The sequence below is a fragment of the Oncorhynchus masou genome, chromosome 23 (genome assembly GCF_036934945.1).
Source record: "Oncorhynchus masou masou isolate Uvic2021 chromosome 23, UVic_Omas_1.1, whole genome shotgun sequence".
Taxonomy (NCBI): domain Eukaryota; kingdom Metazoa; phylum Chordata; class Actinopteri; order Salmoniformes; family Salmonidae; genus Oncorhynchus; species Oncorhynchus masou.
In genome coordinates this window covers 21,876,156-21,897,585 of record NC_088234.1, presented here as the reverse complement: position 1 = coordinate 21,897,585, position 21,430 = coordinate 21,876,156, and the positions used below count along the sequence as shown (strand labels likewise).

General features: G+C 44.2%; 3 protein-coding genes across 9 annotated transcripts in view; 2 read left to right on the top strand and 1 right to left on the bottom strand.

Moving 5' to 3' along the window:
• Positions 1 to 5,457: 5,457 nt before the first annotated feature.
• LOC135510575 (N-alpha-acetyltransferase 38, NatC auxiliary subunit-like) lies at positions 5,458 to 8,179 on the bottom strand. Its single transcript, XM_064931596.1, has 3 exons — positions 8,063 to 8,179; positions 6,567 to 6,744; positions 5,458 to 6,266 (listed from the first exon to the last, which is right to left on the bottom strand). The coding sequence occupies exons 1-3, from the start codon at positions 8,099 to 8,101 to the stop codon at positions 6,142 to 6,144; spliced, it is 342 nt and encodes a 113-aa protein (XP_064787668.1). The 5' UTR covers positions 8,102 to 8,179; the 3' UTR covers positions 5,458 to 6,141.
• A 203-nt stretch (positions 8,180 to 8,382) lies between these two features.
• Positions 8,383 to 11,562, top strand: LOC135510576 (cytochrome b5 domain-containing protein 1). The gene is made up of 4 exons (XM_064931597.1): positions 8,383 to 8,724; positions 8,792 to 8,868; positions 8,973 to 9,191; positions 10,515 to 11,562. Exons 1-4 carry the CDS (start codon positions 8,604 to 8,606, stop codon positions 10,743 to 10,745), a joined length of 648 nt encoding a protein of 215 aa, XP_064787669.1. The 5' UTR covers positions 8,383 to 8,603; the 3' UTR covers positions 10,746 to 11,562.
• A 448-nt stretch (positions 11,563 to 12,010) lies between these two features.
• LOC135510585 (chromodomain-helicase-DNA-binding protein 3-like) overlaps positions 12,011 to 21,430 on the top strand; it is a 67,581-nt gene continuing 58,161 nt past the window's right edge. For 5 of the 7 annotated variants that reach the window (XM_064931614.1, XM_064931613.1, XM_064931612.1 and 2 more), the window contains exons 1-6: positions 12,012 to 12,369; positions 17,327 to 17,460; positions 17,661 to 17,840; positions 17,954 to 18,078; positions 18,334 to 18,623; positions 18,904 to 19,067. In XM_064931614.1, coding sequence (XP_064787686.1) covers positions 12,204 to 12,369; positions 17,327 to 17,460; positions 17,661 to 17,840; positions 17,954 to 18,078; positions 18,334 to 18,623; positions 18,904 to 19,067 — 1,059 coding nt within the window. In that variant the 5' untranslated portion in view covers positions 12,012 to 12,203. Of the gene's footprint in view, positions 12,370 to 17,326; positions 17,461 to 17,660; positions 17,841 to 17,953; positions 18,079 to 18,333; positions 18,624 to 18,903; positions 19,068 to 21,430 lie in introns of all 7 variants that reach the window. The other 2 variants (XM_064931615.1, XM_064931610.1) reach the window with 1 other exon arrangement.

The following is a 21,430-nucleotide window of genomic DNA, read 5'->3' as shown; positions in this document are numbered from 1 at the left end:
TCAGTAGCAGCTGTGTGGTTGTGGTCAGTAGTCATGTGGTTGTGGTCAGGGTCAGTAGTTTTGTTAAGCAGGTGTGTGGTTCAGTAGTAGTGGACAGTAGTTGTGGTTCAGTAGTTCTGTGGTTGTGGTCTGGAGTCGTGTTCCCATTGTTTGGTTGTGTTCAGTAGTTTTGGTGAGTAGGTGTGTGGTTGTGGTCAGTAGTTTTGTCGTAAGTTGTGGTTCAGTAGTTGTGTGATTGTGGTCAGTAGTTGTTTTCAGTAGCTATGGTCTGTATTTGTGTTGTGGTCAGTAGTTCAAATTTTGATATCTCAAAGTGCTGTACAGAAACCCAGCCTAAAACCCCAAACAGCAAGCAATGCAGGTGTAGAAGCACGGTGGCTAGGAAAAACTCCCTAGAAAGGCCAAAACCTAGGAAGAAACAAGTTGCATGCTTGTGGTCAGTAGTTGTTTTCAGTAGCTACGGTCTGTATTTGTGTTGTGGTCAGTAGTTGCATGCTTGTGGTCAGTAGTTGTGGTCAGTATTAGTTTTGTGATCATTAGTTGTGGTCAGTAGTTGTGTGGTGTGTCAGTAGTGCTATGGTTAGTAATTGTGGTAGTTGTGTGGTCAGTAGTTGTGGTGTTATGGTCAGTAGTCTTGGTCAGAAGTTGTCAGTAGTTATGGTCTCTAGTCATGTTGTGGTAGGTAGATGTGTGCTTGTGGTCAGTATTTATGGGCAGTTGTGGTCTGTAGTTCTGGTGTTGTGGTCAGTAGTTGTGTGGGGCAATAGTGTGGTTTTGGTAAGTAGGTATGTGGGTCAGTAGTGTGGTTTTGGTAAGTAGGTATGTGGTGCAGTAGTTGGGGTCAGTAGTTTTGTGGTCAGTAGTAGTGGTTTAGTAGTTGTGGTCAGTAGCAATTGTGTGGTTAGTAAGTGTGGTTTCGGTAAGTAGGTATGTGGTTCAGTAGTTGGGTCAGTAGTTTTGTGGTCAGTAGTAGTGGATTAGTAGTTGTGGTCAGTAGCAGTTGTGTGATTTATTGTGTTCAGTAGTTTTGTTAAGTAGGTGTGTGGTTCAGTAGTTGTGGTCAGTAGTTGTATGGTTATGGTCAGTAGTGTTGTGGTCAGTAGCAGCTGTGTGGTTGTGGTCAGTAGTTTTAGTAAGTTGGTGTGTGGTTCAGTAGTTGTATGTTTGTGGTCAGTTTTGTGGTCAGCAGTTGTGGTTTAGTATTTGTGGTCAGTAGTTGTGTGGTTAGTAATTGTGGCTCAGTAGTTGTGGTCAGTTGTTTTGGTAAGTAGGTGTGTGGTTCAGTAGTTGTGGTCAGTAGCAGCTGTGTGGTTGTGGTCAGTAGTCATGTGGTTGTCGTCTGGAGTTGCCGTCAGGAGTTGTGGTCTCATTGTGTGGTTGTGGTCAGTAGTTGTGTGGTAAGTAGTTGGTTGGTTGTGGTCAGTAGTTTTGTTAAGCAGGTGTGTGGCTAAGTAGTAGTGGTCAGGAGTTGGTTGGATGTGGTCAGTAGTTGTGTGGTTGTGGTCATGTGGCTGTGGTCTGGAGTTGTGGTCTCTGTGTGGTTGTGATCAGTAGTTGTGTAGTAAGTAGATGGTTGGTTGTGGTCAGTTTTGTTGTTGTGGTCGGTAGCTTTGTTAAGCAGGTGTGTGGTTCAATAGTTGTGGTTGTGGACAGAAGTTGGTTGGATGTGGTCAGTAGTTGTGTGGTTGTGGTCTGGAGTTGTGATCTCATTGTGTGGTTGTGGTCAGTAGTTGTGTGGTTCAGTAGTGGTGTGGTTCAGTGGTTGTGGTCTGGAGTTTTGGTCTAGTGTTGTGGCTAGGAGTTATGGTCTCATTGTTTGGCTGGGTGGTAAGTAGTTGGTTGGTTGTGGTCAGTAATTTTGGTCAGAGTTTTGTGGTTATGGTCAGTAGTTTTTCTTAAGCAGGTGTGTGGTTCAGTTGTTGTGGTCAGTAGTTATGTGGTTGTGGGCAGTAATTGGTTGGATGTGATCAGTAGTCATGTGGTTAGTAGTTGTGTTCAGTAGTTTTGGTGAGTAGGTGTGTGGTTGTGTTCAGTAGTTTTGTGGTAAATTGTGGTTCAGTAGTTGTTTTCAGTAGTTGAGTGGTGTGTCAGGTGTTGTGCTTAGTAATTGTGATCAGTAGTTGTGTGGTTGTGGTAGTAGTGTGGTTCAGTAGTTGTGGTGTTATGGTCAGTAGTCTTGGCAAGATGTTGTCAGTAGTTGTGTTGTTGTGGCCAGTAGTTGTTCTCAGTAGTTGTGTGGTGTGTCAGTAGTGTTGTGCTTAGTATTTGTGGTCAGTAGTGTTGTGGTAGTAGTTATGGTCTGTAGTTGTGTTGTTGTGGCCAATAGTTGTATGCTCAGTAGTTGTTTTCAGTAGTTGTGGTCAGTAGTTGAGTGGTGTGTCAGTAGTGTTGTGCTTAGTAATTGTGATCAGTAGTTGTGTAGTTGCGGTAGTAGTGTGGTTTAGTAGTTGTGTGGTCAGTAGTTGTGGTGTTATGGTCAGTAGTCTTGGTCAGTAGTTGTGTGGTTGTGGTCAGGAGTTGTGGTCAGTAGTTTTGTGGTAAGTTGTGGTTCAGTAGTTATGGTCTGTAGTTGTTATTGTGGCCAGTAGTTGTATGGTCAGTAGCTGTGTGGTTGTGGTCAGTAGTTGTTTTCAGTAATTGTGGTCAGTAGTCGTGTGGGTGTGGTTGTGGTAGTAGTGTGGTTCAGTAGTTGTGTGTTATGGTCAGTAGTCTTGGTCAGAAGTTGTGTTGTTGCGGCCAGTAGTTGTGTGGTCAATAGTTTTGTTGTTCAGTAGTTGCATGGTTGTGATCGGTAGTTGTGGTCAGTAGTTGTGTGTTGTGCTTAGTAATTGTGGTCAGTAGGGCTGTGGTTGTGGTAGTAGTGTGGTTCAGTAGTTGTGGTGATATGGTCAGTAGTCTTGGTCCGAAGTTGTTAGTAGTTGTGTGGTTGTGGTCAGGAGTTGTGGTCAGTAGCTATTGTCTCTCGTTGTGTTGTTCAGGTTAGTAGTTGGTTGTGGTCAGTAGTTATGGTCTTTAGTTGTGTTTTGGTCAGTAGTTTTGTGTCTGTGGTCAGTAGTTATGGTCAGTTGTTGTCTATAGTTCTGCTGTTGTGGTCTGTAGTTGTGTGGTCAGTAATTGTGGTCAGTAGTTGTGTGGTTATGGTCAGGAGTTTTGGTAAGTAGGTGTGTGATTCAGTAGTAGTGGTCAGTAGTTGTGGTTCAGTAATTGTGGTCAGTAGTTCTGTGGATATGGTCAGGAGTTGTTACTAGTTGTGTTCAGTAGTTGGATGTGGCTCAGTAGTTGTGTGGTTGTGGTCAGTAGTTGTGGTCATTAGTTGTGTGGTTAAGTAGTTGTCTGTTCAGTAGTTGTGGTCAGTACTGTTCAGTAGTTTTGGTGAGTAGGTGTGTGGTTCTGTTCGGGAGTTTTGGACAGTCTGTGTGCTTGTGGTCAGTAGTTGTTTTCAGTAGTTATGGTCTGTAGTTACGTTGTGGTCAGTAGTTGTGTTTTTGTGGTCAGTAGTTTTGTGGTTCGGTAGTTGTTTTCAGTAGTTGTGGTCAGTTGTGATCAGTAGTTGTGTGGTGTGTCAGTAGTGTTGTGGTCAGTAGTTGTGTGGTTGTGGTCATGAGTTGTAGTTATGGTCTCTGTGTTGTGGTCAGTAATTTTGTGGTTGTGGTCAGTAATTGTGGTCAGGAGTGGTGTTCAGTAGTTGTGGTCAGTAGTTATAGTCTGTAGTGGTGGTCAATAGTTGTGTTGTTGTGGTCAGTAGTTGTGTGGTGCAATAGGTGTGTTGTAAATAGTTGTGTGCACTTTTAGGAAAAAAAGGTTCTGTAAAGAATCAAAAAGGGTCATCTGCTTGCTTCATATATGGCGCCCCTTAATTCTACATAGACCCGAAATTGGTTCCATATAGAACACTATATAGCACCAATGTTAGTTCAGTGAAGAAGAACCAAATGGGTTCTAATCAAAGAACCGTACAACCATTTTTGGTTCTATCCAGAACCTTTTTTTCTAAGATTCTGGTGGTGGTCAGTCTAAACTACAGTTATTGCATGTGAAAACTGAACGAAGTGCGATGAGAAGTTATCGGGTGAAAAAAAAGTGAGTGAACAGATCAGATCAGCGCAACGGGATCAATGTATTATGAAGACATTGTCACCCTCCGAGGCACGTGTTGCTAAAGCAGTGATAAACATGCTAACAAACGTTTGTGCTTTGAAACTAAATAAATGCTGCACTCTGACCCACAATTTATTTAATATATTCATGATAATGTTGTTAGACAAAGCATGGAGAGAACTTCAAAATGTGATTTAGTTGTATTGGAATTTACTGCTGTTGGTAAGTAATGAATCTGCTAGCTTCTGACATGAATAATTGCAAGCAGTTGATGTGTTACTAAACAGATCACTCTATTAATTTGAAGAAGCTATTCCTAATCCGTTTTCAGATTTTAAAAACAGTGAATTAGAGGAAGATTTCCCACAAACTTTTTGTCTAAATTGTTGGCAAATATTCAAAGTAGCAGATTTGTGTCAAACGTTGTTGCATTTAAAGCGAATGGAATGTTGGAAGTGATGATGTCACAATGGGGAGATTGTTGAAAAAAGTCCCACTCTCGTGAATGAAGATAGATACAAAGTTGAATATTTTAAAAGATATCAAAAGTTGAATATGAGCAACTCAACTCAAACCAGTCTACACGTTTGAAGTTTGAATGGCATGTGTAAGAGGAGTTGCGCACTAAAGAATAAGAAAAATGAAGATGTAAGTGGGGCATTTGCTTTGCAAACCCCAAGGGCAAAAATTGATACGACAAATACACATTACCAGGAAATAATGGCAAACTTTTGCAATCATGCAACTCTCGTACTGGGGTCTCCTGAGTGGCCTAAGTGGTCTCAGGCCCTGCATCACAGTGCTAGCTGTGCCACTAGAGATCCTGGTTTGTCCAGGCTCTGTCGCAGCTGTGACCGGGAGACCCATGGGGCAGCACACAATTCGCCCAGCGTCATCAGGGTTAGGGGAGGGATTGGCTGGCAGAGATGTTCTTGTCCCATCGCACTCTAGCGACTCTTGTGGCGGGCTGGGCGCAATGTACGCTGACATGGTCGCCAGGTGTACCATCCGAAACACATTGGTGTGGCTGGCTTCCGGGTTAAGCGAGCATTGTGTCAAGAAGCAGTGTGGCTTGGCTGGGTTGTGTTTCGGAGGACGCACGGCTCTCGGCCTTCGCCTCTCCTGAGTCCGTAACGGGAGTTGCAGCGATGAGACAAGACTAACTACAAATTGGAAACCACGAAAAATGGGTAATTAAAAATAAAAAAAATCCCTCATACTGAATATGTTTTCCTAGTAACACGTGCACTTCAACACTAACTGATGGCCTCAACTGGTGTGACCTGGAAAGATGTGTCCCGAAATGAGTGAGATGTAGGACGTTTGTCAACGGTCTATGCTGCTAATAGGAGACAAGGGTTTAATCAAATCAAACTTTATTTTCCACATGCACCAAATACAAGTGTAGACTTTACTGTGAAATACTTACAAGCCCTTAACCAACAGTGCAGTTCAAGAAGAAGAAAATATTTACCAAGTAGGCTAAAATAAAAAGTAACACAAGAATAACGATGCTATATACAGGGGGCACCGGTACTGAGTCAGTGTGCAGGGGTACAGGCTAGTTGAGGTGTTTAAGTCAAGTAAGTCATGAACTTTAGCTAGTCATGCTCTGGACCATCTGTAACTGCTGCATTACCAGTATATAAGGACAGTGCATCATTCTTCATTAACAGATCAGACAGGTTTAGATACTGAAATGTATTGGAAAACATTTATCCATATTCCATACAATTAAACAGAGGTTCCATACAAACACATATACTGTACAGCCTGGCTCAGTCCATGCCCCTCCTTGAATAAACATCTGTTGTACTCACACACACACAATGTAATGTCACTGAGAGTGCCTGGTTAGACCTCAAACACACCATGGCTGCCTGCTAAACCAAATACACTGGCACCAGAGATCAGCTGCATCTGGAATTCTCCTTTGATTGAATTCTCAATTTCAAGTCTGTACTGTAGGCTGCTGAGACATAGACCTGGCTAGCCAGGATGTTAGCTAGTCTCCTCCAGCTTTGGGCGAGCTGATCTTGTTCCTCAGTGGCTGGACCTGAACCCCTGTGTGCCGACCAGGCTGTCTGATTCCACCTCGATAGAGACCACGTGGTGGCCGGGAATCATGGCTAACCCCAGCACTCTGGGCTCACCCTGGGAGAAGGAGTCTGATGCAGATGCAAGTAAGACACACACAAAATACATTTTAATAATGAACATGTACACAGTGTATTAACGGCAATGTTACTCTGTTACAAAGCAGAATATGGATATGGTGTTCACTCCGGTCCCAGAGAGCTATAAGGTTTTTACAGCAAATAAACTAAGCAATACATTTGCTAGCTGAATTGGTTTTGTTAGTGCTGGGTTTGGATAAAACCCTGCACCCACTGCTCTGCAGGAACAGGGGTGAGTAGCAGTGAGCTTACTAGAGTATGTGGGCTTAGCCTGATAAGTACTGTCGTTACCTGAGGATTTGAGGAACTCCTGAGCGGACCCCAGGATGACGTTGCAATCTCTGTCTGTGCACAGGAACAGTCCCACCAGTGTTCGTCCGTCTGTCATTCTGATTCTCATGTTTTTGTTCAGCAGGCTCTCCAGCTTCTGACGTGCTCTGGAGGAGTAAGATGACAGTTCGCCCCACCCCTAGAAATAGGGAGAAATTAGATGATAGGACTATACTTGTAACAGAAGCATAATGGTGATACTGGGTGCATCTCAACCGTCTAAAGTGGCTTGCTCTCTTTGTAGCCTATACTTGTTCAACTTCCCCTTGGCAGGGTTGACAAGGAGACACGACTTTCAAACACTTTATTTACCTAGCTCTGGTCCATGTGCATACAGCGGATGTGCAAGCAGATCGTAGTGACGTATGCGCTTGGACCAGAGCTAGTTTGAAGGTAAGCAAAATGCGCAACATGTGTTTATTTGTATTTTGAAGAGATGACAGCTTGAACATACAGAGAAGTTTATCGGCACTATAGCAACATCTTTACTTTGGTAACGAAAGTTTATTGAAGTCAGTCACGAGACAAAATCTGAGAAATCCTCTATGAAGGAAATGGAACGACCGTTAACGTTAGCCCTTGATCATGACTCTCAGTTCCATTACATATAAGGCATCTTCCGTATGGGGAAGTTTTGTTACGAGCCCCAACACTCAGTCTGAACATTAACACGCATAGCTTGCGGTACGGTTTTGGAAGCATAAGGACTTTATCTTTCATATCAGCAACAAAAAAAATACATTGATACACACCTTTTATAGGGTTCCGACACGGCCATACATCCATGTTACTGAAGGGGTTTACGGAAGACAGAAGGACCATCGGTGTTAATTAGCTATATAGCATGTTCTGAACACCCGTGTTTAATGGAAGAAGGCTGCCAGAAACGTATTGTCACTGAAAAATACTGTTGCCTGCAACTTTGATAAAGCCGGTTAAAACAGTGTACAGCACAGGATGTTGGTGGCACTTTAATTTGGGAGGACAGGCTCGTGGTAATGGCTGGAGCGTTATTTGTGGAATAGCATCAACTACATCAAACACAGTTTTCATGTGTTTGATGCCATTCCATCTGCTCCGTTACGGACAATATTATGAGCCCCCCCAGCAACCTCCTGTGTTGTACAGTAATAGTACATTTTGCCTTTGTGAAATTATTTTTGATGAAAGTAAAGGGCTTTATGTTTCTAGAACCGTATCGTTTAGCTGAAGTATTTGGCTGTCAGAGCAAGTCTATCTTTGGAAGAAAAAAAACACAAGGTCCTTAAGGAGTAATGTTAACGGTCGGCTCCTTAAGAGGACATCTTGGGCTACTTTAGCTTAGCTAGCTAGTGGATCCAACTTGCCCACGAAATGTATGGATCAACTATGCACGCTCTCCTTTCAGTTTGGCAAAGTGAATATTATGTATTAGAAGTGTGTCAAATACGACATTATTAAATATATATCACCCCTACATGAGTTGATGGACCATTTTCTTCAATCATTGTTGCCATTCCACCCTTTCTTGATTGTATTTTTCTTGAGGAATTATTTCACAGCCGGAAATTCGTTAGGGAATACGATGCATTGTGGGTATTGTAGTATGCAATGTAGGTAGGTAAAGCCAGAGGTTTGGTAAAACTTTGCACCTATTTGGTTTTGGAGCATTTAATGGATTATTCAGTTAGATCCTATTAAATTACAAAGTATTGTCATGCTTAATTCTATGATAAAATTGGTCAAATGTGTGACATGATTTATTGACTGTGCAACCACTTGTGTGAGTTCCGCAAAGCTGATTTCAGTGTCGTGCTGTCTTTGCCAGACGCTTCCGTGGTTACCACAGTAACGGAGCTCCAGCTGTTCGTGTGTACACTCGTTGATACAATAGCGAGTGAGCTTGCACATAAACAATATACGTTACTTGTTATATCTCTGACATATGCTCAGTTGTTACATTTTACATTACCTTTTATAGCTCTACATAAATTGGGTAAATTTGCGGAAGTAATACAAATGCGGCCAACAAAGTATTTCACCCCAACAGAGGTGTCCCTTCATAACACCCTTGGCGACCTGTGGGTGTCATACCTGGGCAAGGTGTACGACTTGACACCATTGGTGAATGAATTTAAAGGTAAGTTGTCGAATACAAATAGGCTATTAGGTTACAACAGTTTAATAAATAACACACTTTTTTTCAGGGGATGTACTTCTGAAGCCTATCATTGAGTGTGCAGGAAAGGACATCAGTCACTGGTTTGACCCAAAGACAAAAGATGTGAGTGAGAAAATAATCAGACTTCTATAAAGAATGTTACATATTTGTCTTTCTTTTTCATTATATTGATGATGAGTAGGCAAATTCCCCATTTGTATTTTCAGATTCTGACCCACATTGACCCACTATCTGGGTGTGTGAAGTACTACACCCCTAGGGGGCGCTTTGTGCACGTGCCCCCTCCCTGCCCTCGTACTGACTGGACCAATGACTTTGGGCGACCCTGGTGGAGAGATACGCAATATGAGGTGGGACTACTTTCTGCCAAGACCAGGTGGATCCGCATCATCAACACCCTCACATCCCAGGAGCAGGGTCTGGAGGTAAGTCATCCTTATTCATGCAATGATTATAAGAGGCTGCATGTGTACATGACACATGAATACATGTGTTATCATACTAATCTCACATAGCAAGACACCATCCCCTGGCAAGTGGGGCTAGTGCCATACATAGATATCATAAATGCTGCATGCATGTATTATACATATGCTATAGATATGCACACATCATACTGACATCATTCTGCACACATACATGTCACCTTCATGCATACATGCACCATTTATACGTAACCATCATGCATACTATTGTAGCTGTTCAAGCCTTATCCTCCCACCTCCCCCTCAACCGCCTTACCAGCAAAGCATTGTCAGCATATCGCAGTAGCAGTCTATTAGGAGTGTATCCACTCATCTGGCACTGTTTCACACATACTGCGTAATATCACTGACTGGAACACAGGTGCTGTGTCTCCCTTACTCTGTGTGTCACTGGCTGAATAAAATATGGGTTACCACACTGCACTCTAGGGAGCCCTGGCCTGTATGTGACTAGCTTCCAAAGGGACCAAAGGGACACTGGGAGGGGGAGTGAGTAGCACAGTAGTGCAGTGTGTCACTGTCAAGCGCTGGGGGGTTTGTGAGCAAGTCCTGGCTTGGTTCGCTCATTCCCCCCGCAGCCTACACAAACAAACACACAACACAACACGCTCGCACCGACAGCAGAGTACTCCTCTCCTCTCCAGCACGGTGGGAGAGCAGGCTTTCCCACCAACCTGCCCCAGCTGGCACTAGTAGTCTTCTACTGGGCCAGAAGCTTAGTGTGGGTGCTCCATGCCCCACACAGTCAGACACATGCTCTCTTTCTCTCTGATACAGTCACAAATACTCACGCACACACCACACACAAATTCTCACTTTCTTTCTCTCATACACTCTCTCCCTCGCACACAATCTCTCCTCCTTTCTCTTTCGCCCTGCCCCCCCCCCCCCCCTCTCTAGTGGTTCTTAGCAAGTGTGCCCATTGCACCCTGCATAAACAAATAATTTTCTTATTTTTTTTGTTGGCTCCTGGAAGCCAGGCTAGAGTGGTTTAACCCCCAGTTGCAAGACATGCCCATAGGCCACAGAATGGGTTTCAGGGGGAAATACAATGGAAAATACATATATATTTTTACTATTGAAATACAATGGCTGATGACAATGACTGATCATACATATAGGTTCTAGATCTGAAACATCTGCAAAAGATTTCTGCTGCAGTCAATGTATCCCCTGGGAAATCAGGAACTACTGTACATGGGTTGGAAAAGTAAAATAATTTTAAAAAACTGCAACTTCTCCTTCCTCTCTCTCTTTCCCCAGGTGTGTTCCGAGGAGACCTTGAATGAGATTCTCCAGCGGTACCTCCGCTACAACTCTCACGCCGCCAGCTACACTTGGAAGCACGACTGTGTCAACCTGGACATGAGTAAAACGCTGGAGGAGAACGGCATCCCCGACGAGGACGAGGACTTCTACAACACACGCATGGACCGCGACCTCTTCTCCCAGTCCATCTGCCTGTACTTTAACGACGACCTCACTGAACTTTAACCCCATATGTAAGGATGTTAGAAAATGGTGGTGAGCAATATGAGCAGACAATCTATTAAAATGTTGACTCACAAAATACATTTTCTGTATGTGTTATTTGTTAGCGTTATATTATTGTTGTAGCAATTTTATTATAGCCAATTTAACACATTAGGACTTGAACTGGTAACCTCACAATTAACCTGTTCCTTTCCTTGTCATTCTATCCCAGTGTCATCCTTTTGTCATTCCTTCAAAGCTTCTTGCATCTTTACAGTAGGCCTACATAAATTCATGCCAACATTTTACATAAAATAGCATGGTAACCATGGTAATTGTTTATGTGATATTCAACAGCACCTTTGTGGCTCTGCTGGGTTAAGATTTCCATTTACAATATCAGGTTTAGTCAGTCTGATATATAATATCAAATCAAATTTTATTGGTCGCATACACATGGTTAACAGATGTTATTGCGAGTGTAGCGAAATGTTATCCATAGTTCTATTAATCAGTGACCTGTCATTGTTATCAATATCTAGGCTATTTATCATCATACACAATTATACACACAGTTTTTCCTCTAAAATGTGCATAATGTATGTATGTATGTCTGACCATAGACCCCTTTAACAAAGCTGGGCTGCCTGAAGGGAGACCAACCATTGTCTGACTCCTAGAGGTTCCCATGGCCTTACTGCCACCCATATCAAAGGGACTCTAGTGAAAGTTTGCAATATGATTTTCAATGTATCCTCTTTCATTTTAATGCTTCCAGAATGTTAAAAAATATATTTTCGATTTATATTATTATAATAATAAAATCACCTCCAGTTGAAAAAAATGCCCGTTTGCACATTGCATAGATTTTTCTCTACCACAAGTGGTTAATTTTTAAGCAATCCAATCTGATGTAAATCTGGGCATGGCTGCGGCAGATTTTCCCAACCCCCCCACTCTCAAGCTCCCTCCCCGACTCTCTCTCACACGTATCATTTTATACCACGGTGGGGGCCTTTAAGATGATTAAAGTGGCCATATTTGATAGATTTGTATCGCGTTTAACAGTGCAGAAAGGGAGTTTTGTTGCGTGTGATCTTGAGACAGTTGGGATGGCTGATCATGGGGAGGGGGCAGTAACATTACAAGCAGTCAAACACCCCCTTTCTTGTAACAATGTAGATGTTTTTTGAGGAGGGAGGGGTAAACGGAGAGAGGCAGAGAGAGAGAGAAAAGAAGATGGGGGGGGGGGCGTTCTGCAATAATATAGTCCGCCATTTTTTATGTAAGGGGATTTTTCTTATTGGGGGGTTGTTAAAAAATAAATATAAGAGCGGCCATCTTTGTTTCCCTGCCTTGTAGTGTAAAATATTCCAAAACGGCCCCCACTTTTATTCTGATGTTGATTTGAATATTAAATAAATATCATAATTCCGGAAGGTTTCTGATTTCGAGGAAGGAGCCGATGACAGGAATATAATGTCCTCTCCTCTCCGGTCCTGTGAGGAAGACCAGGGCATGTTGGTTAATTCCGAGGGAGTAGATTTTGATGAAGAAGACGAGGACGACGGAGATCTAGACGAGAACGCAAGCGACATAAACTCGCCGGCGGCGCCTCGAGAAACTGCAACACTAGCCGCGCCAGGTAGGCTATATTAGCTACAGTCGAAAGAGACACTGGCGAAAGACTCGGGAGCGCGCACACAAAATAGAAACACATACGCCACAATTTTTTTAAAGTACGCCAGGACACCCTGTGCCGCTCATCTCAATAGTTATCCGTTGCTGCAATATAATTAGTTGCGCGCCCGTTGCTCCAAATGATAGCGCAGCTTTGAAACAGAAAGAGTTGAAGAATTCCAACGTATAAACAATTCCACAAAGTTGATCCTCCTCAACGTTGCTTTTCATCCTGACAATGCTGCCATATTCATAGATGTAAATAATATCTCAATGTTAATAGGTCGATGTGAAGTGTACAGCTCACGACATCACTGGCAGAAAACATAGACTCTCCAGGAATAAGCTTTCTGATTGTGATCTTTAGAATAGTGCTGGGATGTCTGTTCCCGAGGCGTGAGCGTTAAAACCGGATGATAGAGTAAGTGCTGGTATGACAGTGTAAATAAACTTGCCTCCTACCCCATGACGGTCTCCACTGTCATACTGACAGGGACGGTTCATGATAGGACACCGACACTACTCCCAAATTCTGAATATAACCGTTATGTGTAGCCTACAGGGCTATTGTTCCCACTCTCTTTTCGATGTCATAGCAGACAAACACATGTAACACGTAGGCCTATAATAAACAGAGCCTAAAGCCTAGAAACTATACTGTGAAGCCTAATTAAAGAAAGGACTTGCCGAACAACAATTTAATGTGAAAAATACGATCAACAGAAATCTTATTTTACTCGAAAGAAGTTTCTTTTTGAGGGATTACAGATTTGGCCGAGCTGGTTCCACACCAAAGAACATGTTTACATTATTTTGCAGTTCATGTTAATTAATACAATTACATTAATTGGCATGTATTCAACAGTGACATCAGATATTGCAGATCATGATGTTGGGGTATTCAACAAGGGACATTTTAGCATCACTCTGAACAACTAGCCTAAACTATGTCGCCTGTCTCGAGACAAGAGCCGCGTATCAATTAGTGCGCTTCCCGCAGCGTCTCTAAACCTCCCGCGACATGCGCTGGCGGCTGTTGTGGTCGGGAACCAGGTGTTGAAATTAATTGCGGGGAAGTAGGGTAGGGAGTCGTTTCAGTTCATCCTATAGAGACAGACTGGCTTGCGGCCTCAGAATCACCGAGCCCCGCGTGATGCTAATGCCGCCCCTGGCTTCACTCTGCAGCAGAAATATGCGGAGACCACGTCTGGGCGCGCGCTGCGTCTTGTCGCCCACCAACAAAGACAAACCATTACATCGACCTAATTCCTACCAAGTGCAATGGCGGCCGCAAGCGACAGTTTCTTTTGTGATGTTTTCCCCCATCTCTTCATCCCCCTGACAAAGCACATGCTTCACTCTCTCTCACTCTCCAATAGGGTACAGTCTCACTTTTTTTGCCAGGGGAAAAACTTGAATACAGGGATGAACGACTCATTATCACTTACTGACCCTCAAAACGTGGGATGTCGTGTCTTCGAAATAAGTCTATTACATGTTTGATTTTATTTGATTTTCCCAATTCATTATTGCGGAAATATATATATTGCTATGGACATAACGTTTTAGAAGCCCTAAAGCACTGTGTAACATGTAGCCAACATAAGGCCTTACTTTCATATGTCTTAGCCTCACATTTTCAATGCCACCATGAACAACATTCTTGTGTTTTTGTGAGGCATTCATTAACAGATAAGCCAGATATGGATTTGGTTTTCACTGAACTGATACAAAGCAGCTGTCAATCCCACTTACCAGTCAAATTGGAACTAATTCAGCATGTCACAATTCAGTCAATCTCATAGGTTGTGTTAAGACACTATACTCTCCCATATGACACATTTGGTGTCAACGCACACATGACAGTGTGTTGGTGAGAGGCTTTTGTTGTGCTTAACAGAAACAAACACCTTTCTGGTAAGAAGAGGGGTGGGGGTGTATGCCTTATGGCTAATGAGGCATGGTGCGATGAAAGAAACATACAGGAACTCAAATCCTTCTGTTCACCTGATTTAGAATTCCTCACAATCAAATGTAGACCGCATTATCTACCAAGAGAATTCTCTTCGATTATAATCACAGCCGTATATATCCCCCCCAAGCAGACACATCGATGGCTCTGAACGAACTTTATTTAACTCTTTGCAAACTGGAAACCATTTATCCGGAGGCTGCATTCATTGTTGTTGGGGATTTTAACAAGGCTAATCTGAGAACAAGACTCCCTAAATTTTATCAGCATATCGATTGCGCAACCAGGGGCGGAAAAACCTTGGATCACTGTTACTCTAACTTCCGCAACGCATATAAGGCCCTGCCCCGCCCCCCTTTCGGAAAAGCTGACCACGACTCCATTTTGCTGATACCTGCCTACAGACAAAAGCTAAAAAAAGAAGCTCCCACGCTGAGGTCTGTCCAACGCTGGTCCGACCAAGCTGACTCCACACTCCAAGACTGCTTCCATCACGTGGACTGGGACATGTTTCGTATTACGTCAGATAACAACATTGACGAATACGCTGATTCGGTGTGAGAGTTCATTAGAACGTGCGTTGAAGATGTCGTTCCCATAGCAACGATTAAAACATTCCCTAACCAGAAACCTTGGATTGATGGCAGCATTCCCGTGAAACTGAAAGTGCGAACCACTGCTTTCAATCAGGGCAAGGTGTCTGGTAACATGACTGAATACAAATAATGCAGCTATTCCCTCCGTAAGGCTGTCAAACAAGCTAAGCGTCAGTGCAGAGACAAAGTAGAATCCCAATTCAACGGCTCAGACACAAGAGGCATGTGGCAGGGTCTACAGTCAATCACGGACTACAGGAAGAAATCCAGCCCAGTCACGGACCAGGATGTCTTGCTCCCAGGCAGACTAAATAACTTTTTTGCCCGCTTTGAGGACAATACAGTGCCACTGACACTGCCTGCAACGGAAAAATGCGGTCTCTCCTTCACTGCAGCCGAGGTGAGTAAAACATTTAAACGTGTTAACCCTCGCAAGGCTGCAGGCCCAGACGGCATCCCCAGCCTCGCCCTCAGAGCATGCGCAGACCAGCTGGCTGGTGTGTTTACGGACATATTTAATCAATCCCTATACCAGTCTGCTGTTCCCACATGCTTCAAGAGGGCCACCATCGTTCCTGTTCCCAAGAAAGCTAAGGTAACTGAGCTAAACGACTACCGCCCCGTAGCACTCACTTCCGTCATCATGAAGTGCTTTGAGAGACTAGTCAAGGACCATATCACCTCCACCCTACCTGACACCCTAGACCCAGTCCAATTTGCTTGCCGCTCAAATAGGTCCACAGACGATGCAATCTCAACCACACTGCCCTAACCCATCTGGACAAGAGGAATACCTATGTGAGAATGCTGTTCATCGACTACAGCTCGTCATTCAACACCATAGTACCCTCCAAGCTCGTCATCAAGCTCGAGACCCTGGGTCTCGACCCCGCCCTGTGCAACTGGGTACTGGACTTCCTGACGGGCCGCCCCCAGGTGGTGAGGGTAGGTAACAACATCTCCTCCCCGCTGATCCTCAACACTGGGGCCCCACAAGGGTGCGTTCTGAGCCCTCTCCTGTACTCCCTGTTCACCCACGACTGCGTGGCCACGCACGCCTCCAACTCAATCATCAAGTTTGCGGACGACACAACAGTGGTAGGCTTGATTACCAACAACGGCGAGACGGCCTACAGGGAGGAGGTGAGGGCACTCGGAGTGTGGTGTCAGGAAAATAACCTCACACTCAACGTCAACAAAACTAAGGAGATGATTGTGGACTTCAGGAAACAGCAGAGGGAACACCCCCCATCCACATCGATGGAACAGTAGTGGAGAGAGTAGCAAGTTTTAAGTTCCTCGGCATACACATCACAGACAAACTGAATTGGTCCACTCACACAGACAGCATTGTGAAGACGGCGCAGCAGCGCCTCTTCAACCTCAGGAGGCTGAAAAAATTTGGCTTGTCACCAAAAGCACTCACAAACTTCTACAGATGCACAATCGAGAGCATCCTGGCGGGCTGTATCACCGCCTGGTACGGCAACTGCTCCGCCCTCAACCGTAAGGCTCTCCAGAGGGTAGTGAGGTCTGCACAACGCATCATCGGGGGCAAACTACCTGCCCTCCAGGACACCTACACCACCCGATGTTACAGGAAGGCCATAAAGATCATCAAGGACATCAACCACCCGAGCCACTGCCTGTTCACCCCGCTATCATCCAGAAGGCGAGGTCAGTACAGGTGCATCAAAGCTGGGACCGAGAGACTGAAAAACAGCTTCTATCTCAAGGCCATCAGACAGTTAAACAGCCACCACTAACATTGAGTGGCTGCTGCCAACACACTGACACTGACTCAACTCCAGCCACTTTAATAATGGGAATTGATGGGAAATGATGTAAATATATCACTAGCCACTTTAAACAATGCATACGTATATACTGTACTCTATATCATCGACTGCATCCTTATGTAATATATGTATCACTAGCCACTTTAACTATGCCACTTTGTTTACATACTCATCTCATATGTATATACTGTACTCGATACCATCTACTGTATCTTGCCTATGCTGCTCTGTACCATCACTCATTCATATATCCTTATGTACATATTCTTTATCCCCTTACACTGTGTATAAGACAGTAGTTTAGGAATTGTTAGTTAGATTACTTGTTGGTTATTACTGCATTGTCGGAACTAGAAGCACAAGCATTTCGCTACACTCGCATTAACATCTGCTAACCATGTGTATGTGACAAATACATTTGATTTGATTTGATTTTGTGTTCAGAAGAGATTAGATCGACAATTCAAAGCCTTCAATGATGATTATAGTCAATATGATTTAGTCACATCTCTCTCTTTCTCTCTTCCATCCCCCTCTCCTCGCTTCAATCCCCAGTAGAGAAAGAAAGGGAAGCATCAGACAGGGCCAGTCTAGGGAGGAAGAAACGAGGGCCCAAGAAGAAGGAGACAAAGAAGAAGGAGAAAGAGAAAGAGGGAAAACCGGTTAAAGCCAAAAAACGGAAAAAGATTGTAAGCCTCTCGATCATTACGGTCCATCAACCGCCATACATTCTGATGACACGTCATTCTATTTCATTTGCTTAATTGAAGTCATAGAAAAAAACTATCTGTGACATTACATATTGATTTAGCATCCTCATCCTCTCTTCTGTTCTTTCTCTTTTCCTCCCTTTCCCCTTTCCCCTTCTTTTCTCCTCTCCTCCTCTCAGGAAAGTGATGTAGAGAGAGACTCGGAGCGAGAGAGAGATTATGGTGAGAATTCCGACAGCGCAGCGAGTGACTTCTCTGGCGAGAAAAGGAAGAAGAAGAAACACAAGGAAAAGAAGGAGAAGAAAACCAAGAAGAAGAAAAAAGATGATGGGGACAGCACGCATGAGGAGACAACAAAGGTAAGAAGAACACAACAAGAAAGTGCTATAGTTGTTGTTTTGCTTCATTTTTTTTTACATATTCTGATGGCTCAAGTCTTCAAGCTCTCTGACTGGTTGTTTCTCTCCTGCAGCCAATAGAACAGAAGACGTCGGCCCAGCTGGCTATGGACTGGGGTCTGGAGGATGTGGATCATACATTCACTGAAGACGATTACCGCACACTCACCAACTACAAAGCCTTCAGCCAGTCCATGAGGTACAGTTGGCCTGCTGTAGTGATTGACTGTCAGTGAGATGACTCAATGAGTTATTGTTTATTTCAGTTGTCTAGTTCACTACCAACCGTGGAACAATTCCCTCCATTCACAATCCCTCAGAAACAACCATTTCTAGTTCAAGTTTATTTTCAAGTTCAAGATTATTTGCCACACTGTTCAAAATCAATTGTCATTACTGTTCTGTACATCAAACACTCAGCTCTTCTTCCTCCCCTGCCTCTTCATCTTCCCAGGCCGATGATCGCCAAGAAGAACCCTAAGATCCCCATGTCTAAGATGATGACCATCCTGGGGGTCAAGTGGAGGGAGTTCAGCTCTAACAACCCCTTCAAGGGCTCCGGTGCTGCAGCCGTGGCAGCTGCAGCCGCCGCTGCCGCCATTGCCGTCGCTGAGCAGGTCTCCGCGGCAACCCCATCCCCGGAGCCACCTCCACCCCGGAAGCAGCCCCAACCCCCACGGCCGCCCCCCCTGCCACCACCCCCGCCTCCCCCGCTCCGCAAGGCCAAGACCAAAGAGGGCAAAGGTCAGAGGATGAGAGAGAAGGGTGGAGTGGTGGAGTGTGTCATGTATAGCAAGGACTGATTGAATTGAAATGGAATTGGTCCCAAATTGTAGTCTGGACCCTCAGACATGTTGTAGCCCTGATCAAGGGTTTGGGTGATAGTCGATTAATTTAATCTGGTGTGCCAGTTTAGGGCAAGAACAAATATGTGAAACGTCTGAGGACCCCAAGGAGAGGTTTGGGAAATCCCGCGCAAGAGCACTAGTAGAAATCTTGACTTCATTCTGTCCCTGTTTCTCAGGCCCTGGGTATAAGAAGAGTCGCAGTAAGAGTCCTCGTGTTCTGGCTGAGAGGAAGAAGGCGGTGGCAGCAGCAGTCGCGGCTTCAGTAGCTAAAGCCAAGAAGATGTCCCCCATACGCATAAAACTGGGGGCCTTAGGCAACAAGAGAAAGAAGAGCAGCTCTGTAAGTATTATAATGCTGTGAATTTGGATCTAAAGATGTGCGGTGTAGGCCAATGTATGTGGGAGTATGCTGGTGAATGAGAGTCGACAGATCGGTGTTTCTCCTCTCTCTCTCTCTCTCTCTCTCTCTCTCTCTCTCTCTCTCTCTCTCAGTTCAGTTCAGTTCAATTTAAGGGCTTTATTGGCATGGGAAACATATGTTTACATTGCCAAGGCAAGTGAAATAGATAAACAAAAGTGAAACAAACAATAGAAAATGTACAGTAAATGTTACACTCACAAAGTTCCAAAAGAATAAAGACATTTCATATTATGTGCAAATAGTTAAAGTACAAAAGGGAAAATAAATAAACATGAATATGGGTTGTATTTACAATGGTGTTTGTTCTTCACTGGTTGCCCTTTTCTTGTGGCAACAGGTCACAGATCTTTCTGCTGTGATGTCACACTGTGTTATTTCACCAAATAGATTTGGGAGTTCATCAAAATTGGGTTTGTTTTCAAATTCTTTGTTGGTCTGTGTAATCTGAAGGAAATATGTGTATCTGATATGGTCACACATTTGGCAGGAGGTTAGGAAGTGCAGCTCAGTTTCCACCTCATTTTATGGGCAGTGTGCACATAGCCTGTATTCTCTTGAGAGCCAGGAGCAAGGCTTTGTGTACATAGTCAAAAGTTTCCTTTTATTTTGGATCAGTCACAGTGGTCAGGTATTCTGTCACTGTGCACTCTCAGTTTGGGGCCAAATAGCATTCTAGGTTGCTCTGTTCTTTCCAATGTGTCAAGTAATTATCTTTTTGTTTTCTCATGATTTGGTTGGGTCTAATTTTGTTGCTGTCCTGGGGCTCTGCAGGGTCTGTTTTTGTTTATGAACAGAGCCCCAAGACCAGCTTGCTTAGGTGACTCTTCTCCAGGTTCAACTCTCTGTAGGTGATGGCTTTGTTATGGAAGGTTTGAGAATCACTTCCTATTAGGTTGTTGTAGATGGCTCTTTTCTGGATTTTGATAATTAGAAGGCATCGGTCTAATTCTGCTCTGCATGCATTATTTGGTGTTTCACTTTGAACAAAAATTCTCTCTCTCTCTCTCTCTCTCTCAAATTTCTTGTTAACAAACTATAGTTTTGGCAAGTCGGTTAGGACACCAACTGTGTGCATGACAAGTAATTTTTCCAACAATTGTTTACAGTTAGATTATTTCACTTATAATTAATTCACTGTATCACAATTCCAGTGGGACAGAAGTTAACTGTGCCTTTAAACAGCTTGGAATATTCCAGAAAATGATGTCATGGCTTTTGAAGCTTCTGATAGGCTAAATGACATCATTTGAGTCAATTGGAGGTGTACCTGTGGATGTATTTCAAGGCCTACCTTCAAACTCAGTTTCTCTTTTCTTGACATCGTGGGAAAGTCAAAAGAAATCAGTCAGTATCTGGTGTGGCCACTAGTTGCATTAAGTACTGCAGTGCATCTTCTCATGGACTGCACCAGATTTGCCAGTTCTTGGTGTGAAATGTTACCCCACTCTTCCACCAAGGCATCTGCAAGTTCCCGGACATTTCTGGGGTGAATGGGCATAGCCCTCACCCTCCGATCCAATAGGTCCCAGTATTTAGATCCGGGCTCTTCGCTGGCCACGCCAGAACACTGACATTCCTGTCTTGCAGGAAATCACGCACAGAACGAGCAGTATGGCTGGTGGCATTGTCATGCTGGAGGTTCATGTCAGGGTGAGCCTACAGGAAGGGTACCACATGAGGGAGGAGGATGTCTTCCCTGTAACGCACAGCGTTGAGATTGCCTGTAATGACAACAAGCTCAGTGCGATGATGCTGTGACACACCGCCCCAGACCATGATGGATCCTTCACCTCCAAATCGATCCCGCTCCAGAGTACAGGCCTCGGTGTCCGACCATCACCCCTGGTGAGACAAAACCGTGACTCATCAGTGAAGAGCACTTTTTGCCAGTCCTGTCTTGTCCAGCGAAGATGTCTGGTGAGGACCTGCCTTACAACAGTCCTACAAGCCCTCAGTCCAGCCTCTCTCAGCCTATTGCGGACAGTCTGAGCACTGATGGAGGGATTGTGCGTTCCTGGTGTAACTCGGGCAGTTGTTGTTTCCATGCTGTACCTGTCCCGCAGGTGTGATGTTCAGATGTACCAATTCTGTTCAGGTTTTGTTACTCGTGGTCTGCCACTGCGAAGACGATCAGCTGTCTGTCCTGTCTCCCTGTAGCACTGTCTTAGGCGTCTCACAGTACGGACACTGCAATTTATTGCCCTGGCCACATCTCTCATGCCTCCTTGCAGCATGCTTGAGGCATGTTCACGCAGATGAGTAGGGACCCTGGGCATCTTTGT